Source organism: Girardinichthys multiradiatus, chromosome 7 (assembly GCF_021462225.1).
Source record: "Girardinichthys multiradiatus isolate DD_20200921_A chromosome 7, DD_fGirMul_XY1, whole genome shotgun sequence".
Classification (NCBI taxonomy): Eukaryota; Metazoa; Chordata; class Actinopteri; order Cyprinodontiformes; family Goodeidae; genus Girardinichthys; species Girardinichthys multiradiatus.
The window spans coordinates 20,357,357-20,382,928 of NC_061800.1; the positions used below are offsets into that span (position 1 = coordinate 20,357,357).

General features: G+C 40.5%; 1 protein-coding gene across 5 annotated transcripts in view; it reads right to left on the reverse strand.

The window, feature by feature from the left end:
- Positions 1-614: 614 nt before the first annotated feature.
- arhgef7a (Rho guanine nucleotide exchange factor (GEF) 7a) overlaps positions 615-25,572 on the reverse strand; it is a 53,128-nt gene continuing 28,170 nt past the window's right edge. For 4 of the 5 annotated variants that reach the window (XM_047370429.1, XM_047370428.1, XM_047370426.1 and 1 more), the window contains 12 exons: positions 24,407-24,545; positions 24,265-24,324; positions 24,019-24,165; positions 16,043-16,129; positions 15,853-15,931; positions 15,638-15,777; positions 14,922-15,143; positions 14,717-14,810; positions 13,896-13,985; positions 6,684-6,783; positions 4,387-4,441; positions 615-2,457 (listed from right to left, as the gene is read on the reverse strand). In XM_047370429.1, coding sequence (XP_047226385.1) covers positions 2,335-2,457; positions 4,387-4,441; positions 6,684-6,783; positions 13,896-13,985; positions 14,717-14,810; positions 14,922-15,143; positions 15,638-15,777; positions 15,853-15,931; positions 16,043-16,129; positions 24,019-24,165; positions 24,265-24,324; positions 24,407-24,545 — 1,336 coding nt within the window. In that variant the 3' untranslated portion in view covers positions 615-2,334. Of the gene's footprint in view, positions 2,458-4,386; positions 4,442-6,683; positions 6,784-8,910; positions 8,918-12,859; positions 13,033-13,895; positions 13,986-14,716; positions 14,811-14,921; positions 15,144-15,637; positions 15,778-15,852; positions 15,932-16,042; positions 16,130-24,018; positions 24,166-24,264; positions 24,325-24,406; positions 24,546-25,572 lie in introns of all 5 variants that reach the window. The other variant, XM_047370430.1, reaches the window with a different exon arrangement.

Genomic DNA, 25,572 nt, shown 5'->3' on the forward strand with positions numbered 1-25,572 from the left:
TTTAAAACAGTCATAAGTAAAAAATAAAAAAAACAACTGAATCATGGGTGCAGCGGTCGTGCGGGGTAATATGACCCATATTCAGAGGCCTTAGTCCTCAGCGCCAGCATGAAAAATGGGTTTCAACATTTTGTTTATGATACTTAGAACAAGTATGTCTCTACCAGCCTTGCAAATCTAGATGCAGAAGATGTTGCCCATGGAGAGTATCTCTATACATTATTGTTCAGGCCTTACCCAGATGTTTAATTGAATTTAGGTCTGGACTTTGACTGGGCTATTCCAACGCATGAATATGCGTTAAACAGGATAATCTGCAGTTAGATTTCCACAACACATTTTTGTTTCCTTGCTTTTGATGTAGCTCAAAGTGTTACAATTTAGTCTCACATGACCAGAGCACCTGCTTTCACCTGTTTGCTGAATCACCTACATAACTTCAGGTGAACTGCAGACAGGACTTTTTATTTCTCTCTTCAAGTGTACCACTAATAGTTGTCTGATCAACAGATTCTACCACCTGAGCTGTTAATTTCTGCACCGCCCTGGTCTCCAAAGAGTCAGGAAACCTTTACATGACTGGTCTGGGTCATATTCAACAGTGATTCAAGGTCTTCATTTTAATAAACATTTATTTTCCAAAGAAAAAGGCTCATGTTTTAGCAGTATTTACATCAACACAGTACAAGTCTCATATCTGTACAATTCACGCAGAAAGTTGTACTGCAAAGTGGTCAAACAATAAAGACAAAATGAAAGAAACAAAAAGAGGGAAAAAAAATCACTTCGGCCTGAAAAAACATACTTAGCCTGTGTCAAATAAAGATCCCTGCAAAACTTATTTAATGAAACATTAAATAACAATAAGAGGTTATGAAATTGTATAGTTCAAGTAGCAACCTTTCCAAAGCCCCCTTTTCCATTGCCTGTACAAAAAGCCCAGGTCCGGTTTCAATACAAATTTACCAGGGTAATTTCACTTTTGCTGGGCTTTATTTTTTTAATTGCCCTGGTCTGGAGTAGGTCTTTCCAGCTTTCCCCGGGCTTTATTAAAGGAGCGGAGTTATATGAAGCTAGGCATGGCACCAGCAGCTTCAGTAATTACAGATGCTACTAAAGAAATTGTTTTTATACCATTAATTTGTCACAAAAAGTAGTTTTAAGATGTTTTTAATGAGAAAGTAGACCTCAAAACTTGGATCTGTGCAGTCAGTTAATCCAGAATGAGCCTATATTTAAAATTTTTTTGCAGTCTTCGGAGAAGCGGAGCTCCACTTACAGGCTGGTCTGGCCGCTAAGCTAAGCAAACCAGGCGGCTGGATGGGGATTTCCCCACTAAACGCTGCCTGTTCTTGGTCCGGCACTCTAGGAGTTCCCGCTAGCTGTTATTTGTTTGTGGAGGCTAACAGTTAAAATAAAGCGTTTAGTAGGTATGTGGTGAATAACTGCAAGTACAATAAAAAAAGCGGTATTTTTCGCTGGAAATTTGTGACGTTCTTAATGTTTCACCACAGTTCTGTAGGACAAACGTTTTAATGCAGTGCTGATGATCAGAGCACTAATCAGAGGACTGATTATCAGTTTGTTTTATTTTAATAAATAAATGTTTTACTAAAAACATGTTCTGCAGTTATCTGATATGAGTTCACCTGATGATAAAAGAAAAATAAATTTGTTAACCCGTATTTAGTAGTTATTGTGAATGAATCACGCAGTTGTAAAGCAGCAACTCTAGCCTGATGCTGGTTGGTTAATAATTTAATGTAAAATAAAGGTTTAAACTTTTCCTGCTTCATGGTCCATGGCGATGGAAAAGGACTGTATGAGATTCCCTGGGATTCCTTTTACCCGGGGAAAACAAATCCTGGGGCTTTATATCCTGGGGCTTTTGGTGGAAAAGGGTCTTTTGTGATCATTAAAACCATTAGAGTACCATTTATGTACCACATGAGGCCATCCCGTAAGACTGACAAAAGAAGAAAAAGTCTCTCTCATTATGTTTCCAGATGACCCTTCCTAAAACAGTCACAGACAAGGATAGTGGATGCAGAAATGATAAAAGGGTATGATTTATTTTTCTAATACTGGCTTTTTGCTTAAAGGAATGTAATCAGGGGGAAGATGGTCAACACACCTGTAAATTAAAGACAAGCAGTCTTTACATATCCACTGCAAGAAGGACCCACCTGCTTTAAATCCACTCTTTGTCTCACTCACAGAAGATATTTTTACGTTTTCAAGCAGGTGTTTACCTTCAAACGTTTGCATTAAGTCGAGAAATGGTACGTTGGTGGTTTTTTTGTCAAAGCTACAGACGGATGCGACCAATATAGCTCACAGGTTAGTCTCATCCCACGCTGGGTCATTAATACTCTTAAGCACTCTCCGCACAACTTTCTCCAAATCTCTTCGTGCTCTCTGCTCTTCCTCCAGTGACCTCTTCATCTTCTTATTGTCCTATGAGGATAAATAATCAGTTATTCTGAAAGACGCGTATGGAAAATGTTCAGTCCCTCACATAAAACTATTCAAATTTGATATGTAGCCAATAATGATTCCAAATATCATACTAAACCGGAATTGTTTTCCATATCTTAAAAGGTACATGGTTGTGGCTCAGATCACCAACATGTCCATATTTTTCAGTCAAGGAGCATTACTTTCTGATCTTCATTCTCTCTGATGGGTTTTCAAAGTTGCTCTTTGAAAAATCACAGCTTTTTCTCTAATTTCCAGCACTAAATAATCTAAGAGGAATGTTTGTTTTTGTTAATGTCACTTAATTCTGTCTTATGAATCATTCAGGCATTAAAAGGCTCCTAAACTCACCACACAAACCAGTGTGGTGTTAACAATTAACAGCCACCTTTGCCAAGGACCAATTTTAAAGGGAATCTTTTATCACCTTTTTAATAGCAATCAAAAAAAGACTACATAGGCATAATCTTTTAGCACCAACAAGGTCCCTTCTATTGGCTGAAAACTAGCTTTGCAGAATATAATCAACTTACACCCAATTTAAGGTCCCTGACTTGGCTGCCAGCACATTTTAAAATTGATTTCAAGTTGCTTTTATTGGTTTGTAGAATTACTAAGTCTTAGTCCAACATACCTAAATCATGATTAACTGTTATCCTACAAGCTCTCCAGCCCGATCAGGTTTCTGGGAAGGCTCTTCTGTTCGTACCAAATAGGAGAACTAAAATTCACAGTCAGTCTTTTTACTGTTACAGCCCTCACCTGTGGAACATACAGTACTGCCAAAAGTATTGCGTGAATCGCCTTGATAAAAACGTAAATTTCAGTGACACCCCATTCTTAATCTATAGGGTTAAATATGATGTCAACACACCCATTGCAGCAAGAACAGCTTCAGCTCTTCTGCAAAGGCTTTCTATAAGGTTTAGGAGTGTGTCTATGGGGATTTTTGACTACTCTTCCAAAAGTGCATTTGTGAGGTCAGACAGTGATGTTGGATGGCAGGCCTGGCTCATTGTTTCTGCTCTAAATCATCCTAAAACCATTGTATGAGTTTGAGGTCAAACGTGTTAAGTTCCTCCACACCAACATCACTTATGTCTTCATGGACCTTGCTTTATGCACAGGTGTACAGTCATGCAGAAACAGTTAAGGGCCATCCTCAAACTGTTGCCACAAAGTGGAGAGCATGAAATTGTCCAACATCCTCTCAGCATCTAATTTAACAAAAGTAAGTACGCTCGGGCGAGTGCGTTTGTCCTCCAGACCACTGCTAGCATGCTTCATACCACTGCATCCAACATTCCTGAACAAAGGGCTCCATGAAGTTTGAAGACCTGTAGGTATTGACTCAGCAGAAAGTTGGTCATCTTTATGTACCTAGGCATCCCTTACCCTGCTTAATGACTGAACCTACTGCACAGGTGGCATCCTGTCCTGATCTGCTTTTAACTTCTACAAACCAGTGTGTTTCACATGTTTGCATGAAATGTCTATAATACTGATTTATTTATTTATTTAAAGGCTAATGTGTCTCTCAGGACCTTTGCCAACTTGGATTCTTTTTTGGTTTCTCAAATCCATAATAGTGTTTATTTATTGTAGAGAGGTTTGCAGGTCTGTTATCTTTGCTTTGTCCTTAATTTCTCAGTTTTCCTTATTTTGAGTTTTAGTCCAGGCAAAACAACTGGACATAAAATGAGTGCAAAGGCAGCAAACCTTGATGACCTCCAGAAACCCAACATAACTACTATAAAGTCTACTTCAAATGACCACGAGAAAGTTTGGCAACTTTAAAGCAAAGTATAAATAAATTAGGGGTGCACAACGTTTGCATGTTTAATTTAAGGACAGGTAAGTACATGATTTACTGTCAGAGTTTATGATGAAACATCTGCAAACATTCACCTGTTTCAGCTCTTGAACCTCATCCCGCAGGGCGTATACCACATCCACCAAACTCCTTTAATGAGATCAGATTCACACAGACCGTTAAATAAACCAGCATCAGTCATGCTTAAATTAGGTTGTACAAAAGCTGTAAATATGAACTTAGAAAAAAAGAGGCCAAAGTTGGGCTTTGCATGGGTTTCGTGAAACAAAACATTCAATTCAATTCAATTCAGTTTATTTATTTAGCACCAATTCACAACACTTGTTGTCTCAAGGCACTTCACAACAGTCAGGTAAATACATTCCAATTAATCCTAACCATTGAACACTGCAGTCAGATTCAGTTATTTATTCAAATTGGATAAAAAGTTTTTCTGTCTAAGGAAACCCAACAGATTGCATCCAGTCAGTGACTTGCAGCATTCCCTCCTCCTGGATGAACATGTAGAGACAGTGGACAGTCACTGTTGTTGACTTTGCAGCAATCCCTCATACTGAGCATGCATGTAGCGACAGTGGAGAGAAAAAACTCCCTTTTAACAGGAAGAAACCTCCAGCAGAACCAGGCTCAGTGTGAGCGGCCATCTGCCACGACTGACTGGGGGTTTGAGAGAACAGAGCAGAGACACAAAGAGAACAAAGAAGCACTGATCCAGGAGTACTTTCTATGGGAAGGAAAAGTAAATGTTAATGGACGTAGCTCCTTTAGTCGTTTGACCTAGAAAGAAAGAACAGATAAACTCTGAGCCAGTTTTAAAGGTTAGAGTCTGAAAAACAGCACATAGAGTTAGTCACAGTAAAAGCTCAGTCAATTGCCATGTCTAGGAGAGAGAAAGGGTTAAACAATAAAAGACAGGGCCATGTGGATCATCGGTAGAGGGTGAGCATTAAGTTGTTGCCAGCAGAAGCTCGGACGATTCCCCTCTCCAGAAATGTGTCACAGGTAGACACAGAGTCAGGCCAGGTGTAGCTTCTAGGAAGAGAAAAGAGAGAACAAAGTCAAAAGCTGAAATAACAGCAAATAATGCAAAATTGGAGAGTAGTGTGAGAATGTAGCGAAGAGGGTGAAAGTGGTCATTATGTCCTCCAGCAGCCTAAGCCTATAGCAGCATAACTACAGAGATAGTTTCAGTTCAGATTATTTAGTTAAACATACCATGACCTATACTACTGGTCAGAAGTTTACATACACTCATTGGCATGAATGTAGTATACATCTTGGGTTTGTAAATGATGCGTTTGAACCATTCATTTTAGGGTGGCCCAATAATACAACATGCGACTTGAGTGATTCTTTCAAAGAATTGAGCGCACAACCATATTTATTGTGGATTTATTTTACATTTTCTTTATTAGGAAGTTGCATCTCTAAAACACAATGTTTGAAGAATTTTGATGAAAACAATTAAGAACAACCAAGGAACCTGGAAGGTTTAAGCTTCCTTCATAACCAATCAACACCTATTTACCAGTTTGCCCACAAAGTCAAGAGGAGAGTGAAGTTGAAGGTTTCACCACTAAAAACATTTAACCAACTGTCAACCATGGAGAAGGTAGCATTATCCTGAGGGTCTGTCTGGCTTTCAGTGATACTTCTACATACTGAAGACAAATGATTACTTCTACATTCTTAAATTTGCCCTTGAATCAACACTAGATGGCTGAAACAAAGCAGGCTAAAGTTGAGTTTCAGGTATAGCTCTGACCTGAACCATGTTGAAAGCTGATAGAGTATGCTTTCAAGTCTGGCATGTCAGGAAATCAACCAGATTAAAATAACTCTACAAATTGTTCCAGGAAACGTGGTCAAATATTGAGCCTGAAATATGCCAGAAGTTTCTTGACGGCTATAAAAAAGTGTTTAGAGTCGGCGCGGCACTGGTGGTGTATGGGTTAAGCGCGCGACCATGTGCACAGGCTATAGTCCTCGATACGGCTGTCCCGGGTTCGAGTCCTGGACCTGACGACCTTTGCCGAATGTCTCCCCCTCTCTTTGCCCTCTTTCCTGTCTACCTACTGTCGGAAAAATGAAAAAATAAAGGCCTCTAGTGCCGCTAAAAAAAAACGTTTGTAGTGTCTTTCCAAAGTGCTGATTTTACCAAGTTACCTGTATATATAAATTTGATCCTGTGTGGATTAGGAAAACCAATTTTTGTTTTTAAAAACACTTTAAGCTGTATTTTGAATTACTGGGCCACCCTGAATAAAGAATGGGTGAAATGCATCAGGCAAAAGCACAAAATGTGAACATGACATTCATGTTGAGGAAGAGTGCATGTAAACAACTTCTCAGCACCGTCAGTGACCCTTACTTTTCTTCCAGTGCACTTTGTCCATTGCGACCTGGATCGTCTACAAAAACTTTGTCCTCACCGGGGATGATCACATGCAGCCCTGTTTCCGGTCGCGATCCTGGGTCAAAACAGAGAAGGAAACAACCACTGGTACTTCACTATGTCTGAGCTTGTACTGGTCAGCGAGTAGTAGTGAAATAATTTCAGACTGCAGTCAGTGTGGACTTTATTGGAAGTATAGCACATTTGAACTAGTGTGTTAGTCATGACACAAAAACAAGAGTCAGAGGAAAGTAAAAGACATGAAAAGTTGGAGAAAGGTTCCAAACACAATCAGATCGGCTCTACAAATCAACAGAACACCAGTTTCTATCAACTGATAGATTTATTAAAACTCATAATACAGCATTTGGGAGTTTTAACACTTTAGCAGTGTAGAGCAAATACACTGAAGGCTGCTTTAAAAAAAAAAAAAAGGACACAGTCAGATGTGTGACTTGAATGCAACATTAGAGCACACTGAGGACAATGTTGGTCAAAGACATAGTTTTTTCACCCTGTGTCCAAGAGTTTGACCTGTTAAACCACAGAATACACCTGTCACAAAATTCAGCACATGACAGAAGGACAGCCATATTCCTAGATCAAATATTTTTTTTAGCTGCAAGACCAATACTATTTACAAAAACAGGACATTATGTGCTCTTTATATACCAAGTCCACTCTAACAGCCTTCTGAAGCTGAAATAGATTAACTCCGTCTTTGCAGTCTCTCACTTCTTTTGTTTTGTTCTTTGTTTTTTACCTTCAATGCCACCGAACCACCAAAGGTCAGCATTTACACTACAAATAAGTATTCACTTTACAATTACACTGAATACTTAAGTCTATCTTTAGGATTATATCATACAGTCTTGGTAGACACTAAAAAGAACAGAATTTCACGGAGTCCACAACCCCACTCCCTTTTGTCCGTTATATGATTGTGCAAAATAATTAAAACATTTCATTATTAATTGTAAACTTGAATACAGATCAATCGAAATGGATCAAAAGGGGTGCAATATTCTTCCAGAGATCATTTTGTAAACATTGCTGTACACAGTTTTAAAATAAACAGATCAATGAAAAAAATTATAAAATGTGTACAAAATCATACATACAATAAATAAATTATTAACACATGTGCATGTATGTATGTATGTATGTATGTATGTATGTATGTATTTATGTATATACTAAATATATATACAGGGGTTGGACAATGAAACTGAAACACCTGGTTTTAGACCACAATAATTTATTAGTATGGTGTAGGGCTTCCTTTTGCGGCCAATACAGCGTCAATTGGTCTTGAGAATGACATATACAAGTCCTGCACAGTGGTCAGAGGGATTTTAAGCCCTTCTTCTTGCAGGATAGTGGCCAGGTCACTACGTGATACTGGTGGAGGAAAACGTTTCCTGACTCGCTCCTCCAAAACACCCCAAAGTGGTTCAATAATATGTAGATCTGGTGACTGTGCAGGCCATGGGGTCCCTTTCATGTTCATCAAACCAATCTTTCACCTGTCTTGCTGTGTGTATTGGTGCATTGTCATCCTGATACATGGCACCGCCTTCAGGATACAATGTTTGAACCATTGGATGCACATGCTCCTCAAGAATGGTTCGGTAGTCCTTGGCAGTGACACGCCCATGTAGCACAAGTATTGGGCCAAGGGAATGCCATGATATGGCAGCCCAAACCATCACTGATCCACCCCCATGCTTCACTCTGGGCATGCAACAGTCTGGATGGTACGCTTCTTTGGGGCTTCTCCACACCATAACTCTCTCGGATGTGGGGAAAACAGTAAAGGTGGACTCATCAGAGAACAATACATGTTTCACATTGTCCACAGCCCAAGATTCGCGCTCCTTGCACCATTGAAACCGACGTTTGGCATTGGCATGAGTGACCAAAGGTTTGGCTATAGCAGCCCGGCCGTGTATATTGACCCTGTGGAGCTCCCGACGGACAGTTCTGGTGGAAACAGGAGAATTGAGGTGAACATTTAATTCTGCTGTGATTTGGGCAGCCGTGGTTTTATGTTTTTTGGATACAATCCGGGTTAGCACCCGAACATCCCTTTCAGACAGCTTCCTCTTGCGTCCACAGTTAATCCTGTTGGATGTGGTTTGTCCTTCTTGGTGGTATGCTGACATTACCCTGGATACTGTGGCTCTAGATACATCACAAAGACTTGCTGTCTTGGTCACAGATGCGCCAGCAAGACGTGCACCAACAATTTGTCCTCTTTTGAAGTCTGGTATGACACCCATAATGTTGTGTGCATTTCAATATTTTGAGCAAAACTGTGCTCTTACCTTGCTAATTGAACCTTCACACTCTGCTGTTACCGGTGCAATGTGCAATCAATGAAGACTGGCTACCAGGCTGGTCCAATTTCGCCATGAAACCTCCCACACTAAAATGACAGGTGTTTCAGTTTCATTGTCCAACCCCTATATATATATATATATATATATATATATATATATATATATATATATATATATATATATATAGGCATTAATACTATGAATTAACACATGTGGAATTTTATACTGAACAAAAAAGTGTGAAACAACTGAACATATGTCTTATATTCTAGGTTCTTCAAAGTAGCCACCTTTTGCTTTGATTACTGCTCCGCACACTCTTGGCATTCTGTTGATGAGCTTCAAGAGGTAGTCACCTGAAATGGTTTTCACTTCACAGGTGTGCCCTGTCAGGTTTAATAAGTGGGATTTCAAGCCTTATAAATGGGGTTGGGACCATCAGTTGTGTTGTGCAGGAGGTGGTGGATACAGTACACAGCTGATAGTCCTACTGAATAGACTGCAGCTATGTAAAGAAAAACGAGTGGCCATCATTACTTTAAGAAATGAAGGTCAGTCAGTCCGAACAATTGGGAAAACTTTGAAAGTGTCCCCAAGTGCAGTCGTAAAAACCATCAAGCGCTACAAAGAAACTGGCTCACATGAGGACCATCCCAGGAAAGGAAGACCAAGAATCACCTCTGCTGCGGACGACAAGTTCATCCGAGTCACCAGCCTGGACATTAGACATTATGGACATTAGACCAGTGGAAATCTGTGCTTTGGTCTGATGAGTCCAAGTTTGAGATCTTTGGTTCCAACCACCGTGTCTTTGTGCGGTGCAGAAGAGGTGAACGGATGGACTCTACATGCCTGGTTCCCACCGTGAAGCATGGAGGAGGAGGTGTGATGGTGTGGGGTTGCTTTGCTGGTGACACTGTTGGGTATTTATTCAAAATTGAAGGCATACTGAACCAGCATGGCTACCACAGCATCTTGCAGCGGCATGCTATTCCATCCGGTTTGCATTTAGTTGGACCATCATTTATTTTTCAACAGGACAATGACCCCAAACACACCTCCAGGCTGTGTAAGGGCTATTTGACCAAGAAGGAGAGTGATGGGGTGCTGCGCCAGATGACCTGGCCTCCACAGTCACCGGACCTGAACCCAATCAAGATGGTTTGGGGTGAGCTGGACCACAGAGTGAAGGCAAAAGGGCCAACAAGTGCTAAGCATCTCTGGGAACTCCTTCAAGACTGTTGGAAAACCATTTCAGGTGACTACCTCTTGAAGCTCATCAACAGAATGCCAAGAGTGTGCGGAGCAGTAATCAAAGCAAAAGGTGGCTACTTTGAAGAACCTAGAATATAAGACATATTTTCAGTTGTTTCACACTTTTTTGTTCAGTATATAATTCCACATGTGTTAATTCATAGTTTTGATGCCTTCAGTGTGAAGCTACAATATTCATAGTCATGAAAATAAAGAAAACTCTTTGAATAAGAAGGTGTGTCCAATCCTTTGGTCTGTACTGTATATATATATATATATATATATACACATACATACATACATACATACATACATACACATATATATATATATATATATATATATATATATTCCATGTATCATTCTTTTTGCCTACTGTAAGAGAATGTCAAGTTGTACTTTTCATAACAATAAGATACTGGAAAAATACTTCTTCATAAAAATAGGTATTAAGGAGAGAAAGAATGGGAAGCCTCACAATCTGGCAGCGGTAGTTGGAGCTGATGAGGCACCAGCATAGGTGCTAGTTTCTTAAGATTCCTGCAGCTAATCTTGATCTCACTGATTTAAGCAGTTTTTACTTTCATACTTAAAGTTATTGGGGTAATCTCAAACAACAGCATTTACAGACGTGATTTATTATCAGCTACCCTATTACTAACAAAATAAGCTCAGTTCAAGCTTATAGGTTTATAGTGCGGATAGTTTCCTGCAAATTCTAAATTTCAGGTTTATTAAATCAGTTCCTCTGGGAGGACTTTAGGAGGTATTTAATTCAATAAGTGGGTTTTGAATATATTGCATTACAGAAGTATTCATACCCCTAAGACTTTTCAGGTTTTTTTTCAAGTCACAACCACAGACTTTAATGTATTTTTCAAATATTTTAGGTGATTGGCCATGGTATCTCTGAAGGAGCTGCAGAGATTCAAGTGGAAAAATTGGTTGAGATGCCTGCACTCCACCACTCTTCTTTTATAGAAAAGTGGCAAGAAAGAAGTTACTGCTGAAGGTAGAAAGCCATGAAAAGTCATGTTTAAAGCTTGCTACAAGACATTTAGGGAACACAGCAAACATAGGAAAGAAAGTACTATGGTCAGATAAGACCAAATGTGAGTTTTTTGTACTACCTATAAGACACTATGATTTAAAAAAACAAAACAACTATTACTGCGCAATACGCTGAACTGACTATCCACATTGCAAAACAGGGTGGTGGCAGCATCATCTTTAGCAGGAATAGGGAATATGGCTGGGATTGATCGCAAGTTAGGCGGTGCTAAATAAAGGGAAATCCTGAAAGAAAAACAGTTAGAGGTCGCAAAAACAATTGCCTTTAGGAGTCATCTAATTCGTAAATACAGTGTGTGTAATAAAATCTCCATATAAATACAGCCACATTAAATACATTTTAATGTTATTCAAAGAACTCACACACATTATACACAAACTCATCTTTGTGTGTAATTAACTCAGCCTAGTAAAATGCATTGTAGTTTGTGGTTGCAACGTAAAAAAAATGAAGCCGAAAAAAATCGAAAGGGTATTAAAATGCCTATCCTTAGCCTCAATGCAATCAGACCTTTATTTTGTGTTTTCCAAATGAGATCAAAGTGCCCAGGACTGTGCCAGATCTCAACAGGGCCTACTACTTCACTAATAATTAATCAATCAAGGAATTTAACACAATGTTATGTTTCCCCTGAAATTAAGGAATTTGAACTGTAGGTTTTAGGGAACCTCAAGATAATTTTTGTTATAATGCAAAATTAAGATTAGCTCTCAGGATATTCCTGAGTATCCCAGTGGAAAGTGCCATAAGAGGACGCAATGATAAGACTGTATCATCTTTATGTTTAGCTATAGATTCGGTTATCAAAATCTGCTTGTTCCTACAGTAGTGTGTGTTTTTCATTTTTATCCTCACCAAGGTTTACAACAATAATTAAACAAGGGACCATGAAAGAATATATGTAAAACCTGTATTTGCTTCATTCAGCAGTGTGTGTGTGTGTGTGTGCCTGTTTAGCATCTCTGCTATGTTTGAGCATACGCACCTCAAAACCACATCACGAAAAATAATATGATAAACTGAAGACACTCATTCTTGAATTGCATCTGAATATCAGACAGGAAAAAAATAAGACCCCATCTCTCCCTCCCCTGGATCTCCCTCTCCAAAACTACATGCCAAAATACCCATACTCTCCAATCAGAGTCCACCAGATCTATGGTTAAACAAGGAGAACGGTCACATTCAAGATAAAGTAACAATAATTAGCTAACACTTACTGCATGACATCTACAGAAAGAGAGGAGGCACAAAAAAGGGAAAGGCAACAGGAAAATGCTGAAAACATCTTTGAACAAGCTGTCGGAAAATAAATTAAAGCAATAAATTACCCAAAATAAAAATAAATAGATAAATAAAAAAATCTATTTCTTTAATACGTCTACGGTAAAAGAGGTAAGCGCACTATACGTTACATTATAGTACAGCGTGGAAGCGCTGTACATTCTCTAGTTCTGATGCGAGATGCAACTCTTTCGTGGCACCGACCCCATCCTGTAACTGTGGGTGGTCCAGATGGAGTCGTAGTCAGAGTCCTCCGACAGGTCAGAGCTCAGTTCTGGCCGAGACACGCTGCTGCGGCGGCCTGGCGAGTCCACGCAAGACTGGTCCATGTCGGCGAGCACGTGGTTGTGCATCAGGTCGGTGCCCTGCCAGGCTGGCGAGGGCCAGGGTGACAAAGGGACGGGGGTGTTGCAACAATGTGGAGGGAGGAAATGGGGAGTCGAAGAAAGGGATTGGGGACGGTGTACGTAATGCACAACAGATGGTAAATCAAAAAAGAAATGACAGATGCAAAAAGTAGAGATGGAGGAAATTATAACGGTATGAAAAAAAAAAACACAAATATGGAAAAAGTTACTCAAGGTAAATCAGAAAAATGCCCAACAGGAGGAAACGGGAAAGAGAGAGAGATGAGATATTGTTAGAAGGAACAGTTCAGAGTACCAGAGTTAAAGACAGGCACTGAGTAGAAAACACAGGTAATGTTTCTACAAGGCACAGAATGGTTGATGCTATCAAAACATATCAAATTTAAAAAAAGCTACAGTTTAAAAAATGCTAAAACTTTCCAGCATACCAAAACCGGTCACTGTGTGAAAACTAGAGATCCCCCATCACACCGTGTTAAAACTACAGCAGACAAGCTACATTTGTAGAGAAGCTTTCTGCAGGTTCGAGTGCAGAACAGAGAGCCTCACAACGCTGATGGGAAAAATTATAGCATTATAACATTTGAAAGCTGTTGGTTATGATTAATTTTTGTTTAAACTATGTATCAATATCCATATAACTGTAAATAAATGCCTAATATTGTAAGTGTAATTAACAGGATATTATCAAAGCAGGAAAAAAAAGGTTTTCCTGCTTTAAATAAAAGCATTTGGATCAAGCCTGATGGCTTTTTTTTAAATGTTTGTTTAATTGTCACTCAGGGTTATCATACTAAAACAGCAAACACCAGTATGAGCCCCTCCTCTTTTCCTAAATGAACATTTATAAGATTTCCATTTCTCTTACTGGAGTTGAGAGTCTGCCTGGTTTTGGCGCTGGTGCAGTATGCCTCGATAACTTTCAGGATCTGGGCGTCTTCTTCCAAAGCAGCCGTACCTGAGAGGGCGAACAAACAAGTGAAAACAGTTTAGTTCCCACATTCTTATTTTTGACCATTTATTGATAACATATACAGTAGAGTGACAAAATTTCTATCACCCTTAGATACTACTGTATAGCATGTTTTGGATTAAATTTCTTGATTTATCACCAGAAACATTGGCCTGCAGCTCCCTTCATATACCCACGCAGTTAAAAAATCATATTATACAGAGAAGAAGGGACACCTTTGAGTGGTCAGACTTAAAGCTGTAGTAGGGAGTTCTGAGAAAACCGTGGACTTAGTCGGAGAATTTGAACAAGCACACCTTGTAGGTCCTTCCCCCTTGCTCTCTGATGTGCTACAGTCCTCCCTCCACAGCAGAGCCTGCCATGAACACGCAGGCTAGTAAGCAGGGCCACCGATGATGGCGGATGATGACACATTCCCTAGTAAGGACAAAACCTGAACTATATGCTTTACATTGACTATGGCCTGCCCATTCTTAGACTAAAATCATTAGCACAGAGGAATTAAAGGGGCTTAATTTTTTCATAGATTATCCGTTTTATATTCTGCTGTCAGGGCATAGTGACAGTTTTAACAAGTATGTAAAAAATACATTTTTACAAAAGTTACCTACTGCAGCCTTAATAAGAACAGCAATGATTAAACCTTAACTATAAAGTGAGAGTAGGCATATAATACAACAGAACATGAAAATGTCCAAGGCATATTGTACACATACTCTTCCTCACAGCGAATTCCTCTTCAGACTGCTTTCTCTCAGGTTTGCGTTTTGGAAGGAGCTTCTTCACACTCTTAGGACTTTTACTGAGATCCTGCAAACAAGAAGCAAATAGTAATTTCTTTTTACCAAAATGTATAATTTGAAACAAACAGCACTATTTAAAAAAAAAAAAAACATTGTATAAGAAAAAACAGTCCCTCACCTCTTTGTAGCAAAGTGCAGCGGAGGGCCGTAGCGGCGGCGCAGGTCGCAAGCAACTCAGGCTCCAGGGTTTGGGGGTGTTGGGTGGCTCCAGGGGGCCCCACGTCATTGTGCTGTGGGATGTTCCATGAGAGGATGGGTGAGGCAGGGTGTGGTATGTGGGGGCCACCGTCATGGCCCTGCTCTCAGCATGCCGGGATGGGGTGAGAGGATGAGATGGGAGCTGAGAAAACAAAAAAAGTAATCTCCATATTACAAGATGATATTTTTGTTTTTTCTCTCAAAAAAAATTTTCTTTAAAAACACACCCACAAGAAGCAAACATGTACTCTACAAACTACAGGTTTTGGACAGATCAAAGTTGGTAACTGATATACAACACCTAATGCTGCTTATTATATATAATTTATCATCCCCTTGATTTAGTCAACTTCAACACATTCTGCCAATAAAGTCGATTCTTATGCATTTCTGTTATTTCAAATCAGTTTGTTTATTGAAGGTATTCTAATGAGAGAAACAAACCACTTCACCGCGTCGCTGCAGTCACTTCTGATGATTGCTAAAGATCATGTAAAGCCAACCTCTCATAACATAATTGATTTCTAGGATCACAGTCAGCATGAAACCAACATACATATTCACAATGTTGGGCCCCATACTGGGCAAAGATGAATGGAGACCAAATGGGGCTGTGTGTATTGATTAGCTGCTGACCGTGTGGCAGGGGACGGTGAGCGGTTTGTGGCTGGGAGCCGTGGCGGCGCTGTGTTTGATCTGTCTCGTCAGGTGTTCTACCCAGTCCTGCAGGTCCTGCTGATTTGCGCACACCACCTGGAGACGGTCAAACATTGTGCCTGCACACAGAGGGAGGAAGTTTAAAACACTTTATGCATGTTCGTTGCCTTTTTGCTCCTCTCGAGAGGTCTTACCGTTCAGCTCAAAGGTATTTTTATGGGCTTCACAGTCTTCTAGTTTGGTCACTATCATGCCAGTCAAAGGCAGCTTTCCCTAAAAAGAAAAACACACGAGACAGAGAAGAAATATTGGCTCTCATCCACTAAATTTTCATTCGGGTATTTTAAAACGGATTGATGTACACAGACAACATGGATGTCTAACCTGGAATATGAAACCACTCATCCTGGGACTAGCAGACAGCATGAGGAGGACATGAGGAAACAGCATGAGGTAGCGCTCATTCTTCTCCTGATCAAAATGAAAAGAGAGAAAGAAGTGTAAGTGAGTGAGAATTTGAGGTACTGGTCTTTAAAGAAAAATGTCCTTCCGTTTGCTATCCTGGTTTAATCCTCATAGGATTACATGGGTGCTGGTACCCATCTCCAGCGGTCAACTGGCATCCTGAACAGTCACTACTGTATCATTTTGTAGTGTCCAGTCAGCCTAGAAATCATGTTTTTGGACTGCAAAAGGAAGGTAGGCTACCCAAATAAAACCCAGACATGCATGGAAAGAACAAACCAACTCTGTCCTGAAAGCCCCAGGATGGGAATCAAATTCGGGACCTTCTTGATGCAACATAACAATGCTCCCCCATGCCGCTTTAATAATCCATCCATTTTTCATATTGCCTTTACCTCTGAGTAAGGATCTCATCTCAGCAGCCATCAAGCAAGAAAGGAGACACAGTCGTGTTGGCAAATATTATACCCTGCAGCATCCTGTGTGCTTTTCTAACATAGTTCGATATCTGAATTTTTAACATCAACACAATGCTGAGACATCAAGCAATATAACTAAACAATAAAAACTTTAAAAAAAAACATTTACATTTTCCTGTGAAATATAATTTTAAAAATGCATCAAATCAGGAGCCCGTGGTTAGGAAATCATTACTACACTAACTTGAAGGAGGTTTGTGCTGTTCAAGAGGATATGTTTGGAATAAATACAGTTGTTTAGAAAATCTAAATTATGCATAAAAATCTTGAATTCACGTTTCAGAGGGATGCTTTGATTAAGTCTTTAAACAGCTAAAGATAATCTGAATGCTCATTCTCAACTCCCCTAAGTGGTTATATTTCATGTTTGATTATATCCTGTTAATTATTTAATCAATGTAGAGGTGTGATTACTAACACATTAATTGATCCTTTTAGTGACTACATGCAATACAAGCATTTACTTTACAACTGAAATGTTAGTTTTATGATTCTGAGAATATATATATATTTTAATAACCTATTCCTCTCATTTTAGATTTTAGAGAAAAGTACAGGTTTTATTTAATGAGACTGAAGAGACTTTTGATAATTAAGTAATGAATCAGTTGCTACAGTTAATGAACAATCATTTATGAGGCTTATCACTTCTATACATACTGATACTATTCATGCATCACGTGTAAGCTTCAAAGAGGCATTATTCATATCCTTTTAAACACACATATGTTATCTTGTCAATGTGTAAAAACGTAATGTTATGCATATAACTTGTGTTCCCTGAAGGAGAGTAACGAAGTACTACACATGAGTATGGCATATCACACCCTGCGTGTCCTGGCTGAAGCCACCTCTAGCCACTCGTCCTAGGCAAATGACGTGATGACGACAGGTGACAGGCCCCGCCTACACTATATACCTGTCCGTCATCACCATCATTACTTAGTTCGATAGCCGCTATTCACCGATCCCAGCTGAGCAGTGGGACAGCCATGCGTTACACTTTGTTACTCTCCTTCAGGGAACAGTAGTTATATGCATAACTTTACGTTCCCTTTCAGTCGATTCACTCAGTACAACACATGAGTAAGGGACATACTGGTCCTTCTCAAAATATTAGCATATTGTGATAAAGTTCATTATTTTCCATAATGTCATGATGAAAATTTAACATTCATATATTTTAGATTCATTGCACACTAACTGAAATATTTCAGGTCTTTTATTGTCTTAATACGGATGATTTTGGCATACAGCTCATAAAAACCCAAAATTCCTATCTCACAAAATTAGCATATCATTAAAAGGGTCTCTAAACGAGCTATGAACCTAATCATCTGAATCAACGAGTTAACTCTAAACACCTGCAAAAGATTCCTGAGGCCTTTAAAACTCCCAGCCTGGTTCATCACTCAAAACCCCAATCCATGGGTAAGACTGCCGACCTGACTGCTGTCCAGAAGGCCACTATTGACACCCTCAAGCAAGAGGGTAAGACACAGAAAGACATTTCTGAACAAATAGGCTGTTCCCAGAGTGCTGTATCAAGGCACCTCAGTGGGAAGTCTGTGGGAAGGAAAAAGTCTGGCAGAAAACGCTGCACAACGAGAAGAGGTGACCGGACCCTGAAGAAGATTGTGGAGAAGGACCAATTCCAGACCTTGGGGGACACTTTTCTTTTATTGGTCGGATGAAATATGCTAATTTTGTGAGATAGGAATTTTGGGTTTTCATGAGCTGTATGCCAAAATCATCCGTATTAAGACAATAAAAGACCTGAAATATTTCAGTTAGTGTGCAATGAATCTAAAATATATGAATGTTAAATTTTCATCATGACATTATGGAAAATAATGAACTTTATCACAATATGCTAATATTTTGAGGAGGACCTGTATATAAACGCCCCACAGAGCAGCCATCAAACCTGGGTCATGCACAGCATATTAGTGCAGCACTTCAGACCCAGCAGAAAGAACAGAATGAGTCACAGATGGGGCCGTCACATCCAAAAGATAAAACTTTACAAATGTGTGTGACCAGCTGGCTGCAGCACAAATGTCACTCATGGGCACCCCTCTTAATAGGGCCCAGGAGGTTGCTACGATCCTGGTGGAGTGAGCCCTCACAACACGGGGCATTGGGAGACCCTTGCTGCTTTCCCCCTTGCTGGGTTAGCAATACACACAAACAGTTGATTACACAACCTCACAGACTGTGTACGGTCACAGTAAATGTGTAAATGTACAGTGCACATAAAGGGCACAGGAAGTGTAACCTCCTTTCTTCCTCAGATGCAAAAGGAGATGGACAAAAACTAGAAAGCTCCATAGTCATGGAGCTTTAGTCCGAAGGTATAACATTAGGAAGATAAGCTGCATTAGGTCGCAAGGAGACCTTGGAACCATCAGGTGAAAAGTGTATGGAGGTGGGATTTACAGACAAAGCATGGAGGTCTCCAACCCCTTTGCAGAGCAACCTTATATGAAAGGAACTTCATATCTACTGACTCCAAAGGTTCCAATGGAATATCAGAAATAGCTTCTAGTACCAATGTGAGATCCCAGGAAGGAAAGCTGGGTTTAATCACAAGTCTGAGTCAATGAACCCCCTTTAAGAAGCACACAGCCAGAAGATGAGCATCTGGTGTGACTCTATTAAAACCAATATGGTAGGCAGAAATGGCAGCCAAGTAGACCTTTCTAGTTGAAGCGCAGACCAAGCACCTTCATTATGGGCTAACCCATCAAGATACTCCATATAATCTACCCAGCTGGAACCGGCGACTCTGACCCGAAAAGCCGTCCTCGTCGGAATCAGACGAAACCGTGTTTCCCGATTTGGAGAGCAGTGGGTCTCACCGTGAGACAGCAGCCTCTCCCAGCACCTTTTCGAGGAATTTAACCCGTCTCTCCAGGGTCGAGCGACGAAGCCGGCAAAAAAAGCACATGCTTCAGGCTCCGCCAATGCTCTGGGAGCGTGAACGATCCCAAGATAGACAGGACAAGCCTCATGCTGGTCCTTCTCATGAAGCAAGAAGCCGCATCCCTGTGGACAGGGACGAATAGACGACTTGTGCTTCGCTTGTGTTGGCTTTGTGCTCATCCCGAACCACAAAAGCCGGATAGAACTGCTTGAAATTAGTGCTTCGCATGCAGAAACGCTTACCAGCAGGTAGCAGTGACGAACTCCAACAAACGCAGTTGAAATACTTCTAAGTAGCCTTTCGAAAAGAAACACAGAGCAAACTAGCAGGAGCTGGCTAACCTGACTCAAAGAGGTGTTCTTAGCGGGGTGAAGACCATAAAAACTGAGTAATGACGGCAATGACGGACAGGTATATAGTGCAGACGGGGCCTGTCACCTGTCGTCATCCTGTCATTTGCCTAGGAGGCGTGATTAGAGGTGGTTTCAGCCAGGACACGCAGGGCGTGATATCCCATACTCATGTGTTGTACTGAGTGAATCGACTGACAGGGAACCAGGGTTTTAAAGCTGTGGCACAGGCATCACTGCAGGAAAGAGGGCTGCCTATTTAGGGTGAATCAGAGGAACCCTCAGTATCAGTTATTTGCATAGTTAATAGGAATAAACTAACCTATTTAGAGCTAACAAGCGCAATTGGACAAATAGTAGGGATGGTTCAAAGGTATTGATATTTGCTTCATCCTAAACTTTTAATCAGAGAAGTGCAGTAGAGACGATATCTAGAACTCCCAGTAGAAACTGAAATAGAAGACCAGAAACAGATGCATTCTGCCTACCTGTGCTGTTTTCTATAAGTCTGAACCTGGACCCAAGCATCAAAGCCAACTTTACTGTAATCCAGTTCCAGGTTTTTGCTAATTGAAACGCTCAGTGATTAGGCTAACTACAATTAGCAACACAAGCTGGCAAACAGTGTAGTTCTCAGCATTTTGGACTTTTAAATACTGTAGCAACATGTTTACTAAGGCAGGGTGTGTACTACCATGTATGAAATAAAAGTCAAAAGAAGCAGATAAGCTTTGTTTTTTGCTGTCACTATTACTAAGTTTTAAAGTCAGGGCAGGCATGTTGGATTTTTAGTGAGGATTGACAAGAGGCCTCTAACTTTCTAAATTGGACTGACTTCTAGGGATCTTTCCATTAATTATGCCAACCTTAACCAGAAAATTTCAACTTCTGAGTAAAAATCTAACAATAAATTACACTGTAAAGCTTCAACCAATCACACAGCACCAAAGAAGATGTTTCTTGTCTATAAGATCAAACTGAGAAGGCTAATTGTTGCATGATTTTAAAATATTAATCAATGTGGTGCTTTTTGTAAAACTCAGTATTTACTGATGTTATACTTATTATGAAAAGTTGGAAACCCCTTCTTTAAACAACATGGTGCTCTTTTCCTATATGTGCAATGTTTGTTTTTACATGTTTTTAAAAAGTTCGGGTAAGGATAGCGTGAGCTCCACCCTTCTTTGCGTTTGTCATTTGACTTAATCGGGTCTCTAATGATTCTTGCACAACTGCTTCAGGTTGTTTATAATTACTGGCCTTAATGCAGCTCAGTTTGCTGTCAAAGTTAGTCTGTTTCAAGTCGAAGATTAATCAATGAGTCCCAACACCTTTGCACATTCAACCTGAAGTGCTTCAAGCTGTGAGGCATCTGATTCAGCTGCAGCTTACTGGACGATGTGCAGAAAATCCTGATTTCAGCTGACATTACATAATGATGTGCTTAATGCCTCATACCTGAAGAGATTGCTAGCAGAGCACAGCATTTTGTCAAACACATATTTTATTCTTTAGATGCCTCAACTAACCTGCATATTTCTATTGCAGCCAAATACATTGCTCTGAGCCTAGCTTTCATCCACAAAGCCAGGCTACCTGTACACCACACATTCATTACTGAAACTGCAGCTCTGCATAAAGCCACAACTGATACTGATTTCCACTCCCATGTAGTACCACAAACCCATGCAGACATATTTCGAAATAACCATTTGTAGATATAAATGCTGCGTTTACAAGTTGTGGCATAAGATCATTTTAGCACCTGGAACAAAACAAAAATCACCAATGCAGGACTGAAATAGTGTTGGGATTACATTTTACTTTATTCTTAAGCAATCAAAAGTCAGTTGTTGTCTGCTTTTAAAATTTATAGTTTTAATGGTTCATATCCAAACATCCTTTGAGGACATACAACACATTACTGGCTTGCATGTAATTAAATAAATGTTCTCAGTGGGAGTTTAAAGGTGTGACCTAATAAATTAGAATATTATCACACAGACGTTTCCAGAATGTGACTACTGCCACATTCCTGTGTTAAGCCAAACCTGAGACCAGAGACAACATCAGACGTGTCTTACTTGGGCTGAGGAGAAAAACAATGGACTGTTTCTCATTGGTCCAAAGTCCTTTTTTAATAATTTTGGCAATTCATTTAAAAAAGAAAATTAAGGTCCCAGAATCTGGAGGAAGAGTGGAGAAGCAAAGAATCCATGTCGCTTGACGTCCAGTGAGACGTTTCCACAGTGATGACGCCATGTCATCTGCTCGTGTTGGTCCACTGTGTTTTAGTTCGAGATCAGTGCAGCCATTTACCATTTATTAATTACCTACAATACTGTCATTCAAATGCAACATATCTCCGCTCCAAGTTCCTTGGAGCCCAAAGAAAGCATGCGCGAAAGGTAAATTGGTTGACCCGATCGGAGCGAGACGAACCGGAATGGAATAGTAAATTGGAATTGGTTTCCGTTATTTCAAGGAGAACAACAGAGAGCGGGTCGGTCGACGGTGACGTTCGGAGTAGTCACAGAGAATGCGGAACAGTTCTCATTAATTAACATAACAACGGAGTTGCTCCGTCGGTCAGAACGGAACAGAACAAGAACGAAGGATGTGGGATTCTTTCGCCTCCCTCTACAAACAACTGTAGCAGCAGGAAGGAGCCGGCGGTGTCAAAATAAAGTTAGCTTTTACAGCTTCCTTCTGTTAATGTAGCATGTCAGCAACGGCAAGCCAAAATACGGAGAAATAACTTTAGTACCAGTAGAGACACACAAGCATTTAGCCAGCATTTCTTACCTGAGGATCTGGTAGATACACCGGGGGGAGGAGATGGTTAAAAAGGGTTGCTATTCCCATTTTATTTGAGTGGAACAACTACTCATTGCCTGAGAAAAGACCCGATATGTGGGACCGTAGGCCTCGGGAGGAATCTGCTGCTGCAGATCCACCTGTGGACCCTTCAGAGTCGGAGAGGTGGTCCTAAAGTCAGAGGGTGTAATACAAAGCCATTGCTTTTGGTGGTGAACAACCAAACAGGAAGTACTCGCCCTCACAACTTTCGATTAGCGGGTGGTGAGTAGCCACATCGTGCAACGAGCCAATGACATGTAGTGGAAACCCTAAGCTTTATGGACATGCTGATTTCATTTTCCAGGCGGTCCTGACGCCTGTCCACACTGCTAAAGATATCAAAATCTGGTTCAATGACCATGGTGTTAGTGTGCTTGATTGCCCAGCAAACTGGTCTAACCTGAACCCTATAAAGAATAAATAAAGGATTATCAAGAGGAAGATGAGAGGATGACCAGACCCAACAATGCAGATGACCTGACGATTGCTATCAAACCTAGGCTTCCTTAACACCTTAAAAGGCCACAGGGTGATCGCCTCCATGCTATGCTGCATTGATGCAGTAATTCATGCAAAACCAGGCCCAACCAAATACTTAGTCCATATGATGTACAATGCAGAGACAAAACCTATCGCTAGGCTGAATTTCAGTAATAAAAATTCATTTTTTATTGGCCTTATGCGTGGGTTCTCATCAGGTACTCCAGCTTCCTCCCACAGTCCAAAGACATGCCTGTTAGGTTAATTGGTCTCTCTAAATTGCCCTTAGGTGTGTGAATAAGTGTGTGCATGGTTGTTTGTCCTGTATGTCTCTGTGTTGCCCTGCGATGGATTGGCGACCTGTCCAGGGTATCCTGCCTCCCACCCATAGACTGCTGGAGATAGGCACCAGCTTCCCCGCGACCCACTATGGAAGAAGCGGTATAGAAAATGACTTGACTGGTCTTATGTAATATTTTAATTTGCAGAGAAACTGAGATTCAGGTTTTCATTAGCTGTAATCCAAAGTTATCAAAGTTTCGAGGAATAAATACACACCACTCTGTGGAATAAATCTATATATGAGATTATCTTAAAGAATGAAATTCAATAAGACTGATGTGCAGTGATATGCCATACAGACGGTAAAAATGATGGCTTGTTTTAAATTTTCACACCATAAATTTATATATGCTAATACTTTCAGTGACATTATTTTGGCATCTTCACCTACAGTTATTGATGTTTTCTGCATCACAGGAAAAACCTGACTCTGTCAGTGTGATGTGATGGTGTAGATACCTCAGACATAGGACTCTGGACCAAGACCTGGCTCATATATATCACCGAGCCCAGGGTCTTGATGTCGTCCCCCTCCCACAGCCGGATGGTCTCTGTAAGGATCTGCAACTCCAGCTCCTTCCGTTTCCGCACCTCCTGGCACTGAGCCTAGCAGAATCGAAACAGAAAACCGCTTTAGTATCTGCCTTCAACTCATTCTGCATCTAGATGCTACATATGACAGGAGGAGAAGAGCACTGAGCTTACAGAGAGACTCTTGAAAGACCCCATGCACTTCAGAATGTCTGGTCGGTCAGCATGATTCTCCTAAACCAGAGAAAATGTATAGTCATTAGACTAACAGCCTAACACGAAAGATCTGAACTAAATTTCAGGCCATAATACACACCTCCATATGCCTCTCCAGCTCTTTGAGCAAGGTGGGGTATTTGTCCAGTCTCATAAATGGTTTACTGAGGCCAGTGGTCAGGGTGAGGATCCCAGCAGTGCCTGAACCATGCCCCTCCATAAACTCCCCCAGTATTTCACTGAAGTTAGAGGAGAAACAGATGAGATTTACTGTAAACTCCTAATTCAAGCTTAAATAACTGCTATCTTTCATCTTTTGCAAGTCCTAGCCAACATGTTTTCCGGATGTTTGAGTCATATCTGTCTGTTTGTAGTGAGTGAGTCAGAGTGTATTGCCAAAGAAGATCAACCTGAAGCAGACAGTGCAGGATGGGTAATTTGTTTGTTGTTTGAAAAAAGTAAATAAGCTCATGAAATGTGGCGGGAACATATGATGAAGAAATCTAAAATACCTTCACAAAATGCTACAAGATTAAAGCATTAAAAGGTTTCAAACTATTCTGAATGCATACCAAGTAATTATAGTCCGTGTTCACTGAATATACTGAAACTTTAAACTGATCCAGTCTGATGAACTGGAACATTACATACCTCGGTTCTGTATCTTCTTCTTTTTCTGCTCTGTAGTTTAAGGTCTGATTACTGCTTTTTAATAACAGCCGAGTCTTTTTGATCCTTCTAGTTCACTGCAAAAGTGGTAAACCTGCAGAGTGGTTGACTTGGATTATTATCTTACCATAGATTTGACTCGGAAGTCAGAACTCTGTTTTAGTAACGGCACCACACCCGAATTGAGCGCCGTCTAGTTGCAATTTGGAAAACTGTTCTGGGATTAAATCCCAGCATTGGGTCTTTCTGCATGGAGTCTGCATGTTCTCCCCGTGCATCCAAGGGTTCTCTCCGGTTATTCCGGCTTCCTCTCACAATCCAAAAACATTACAGTAGATTATTCTGTCTCTCTAGATTGTCTTCAGGTATGAGTGTGTGTGCATGGCTGTTTGTCCTTTGTGTATCTATGCTGCCCTGTGATGGATTGGCAACCTGTCCAAGGTGCACCCCACCTGTCGCCAGTGCCACCTGCCCTCCTCCGCTACCCTGCACGAATAAGCATGTATAGATGCTGGATAGATGTATGGGATCAGGTGCAGATATAATCAAAGGAGGGCATCAGCTGAAAGTAAAGATGATCAAATCTTCACATTTGTC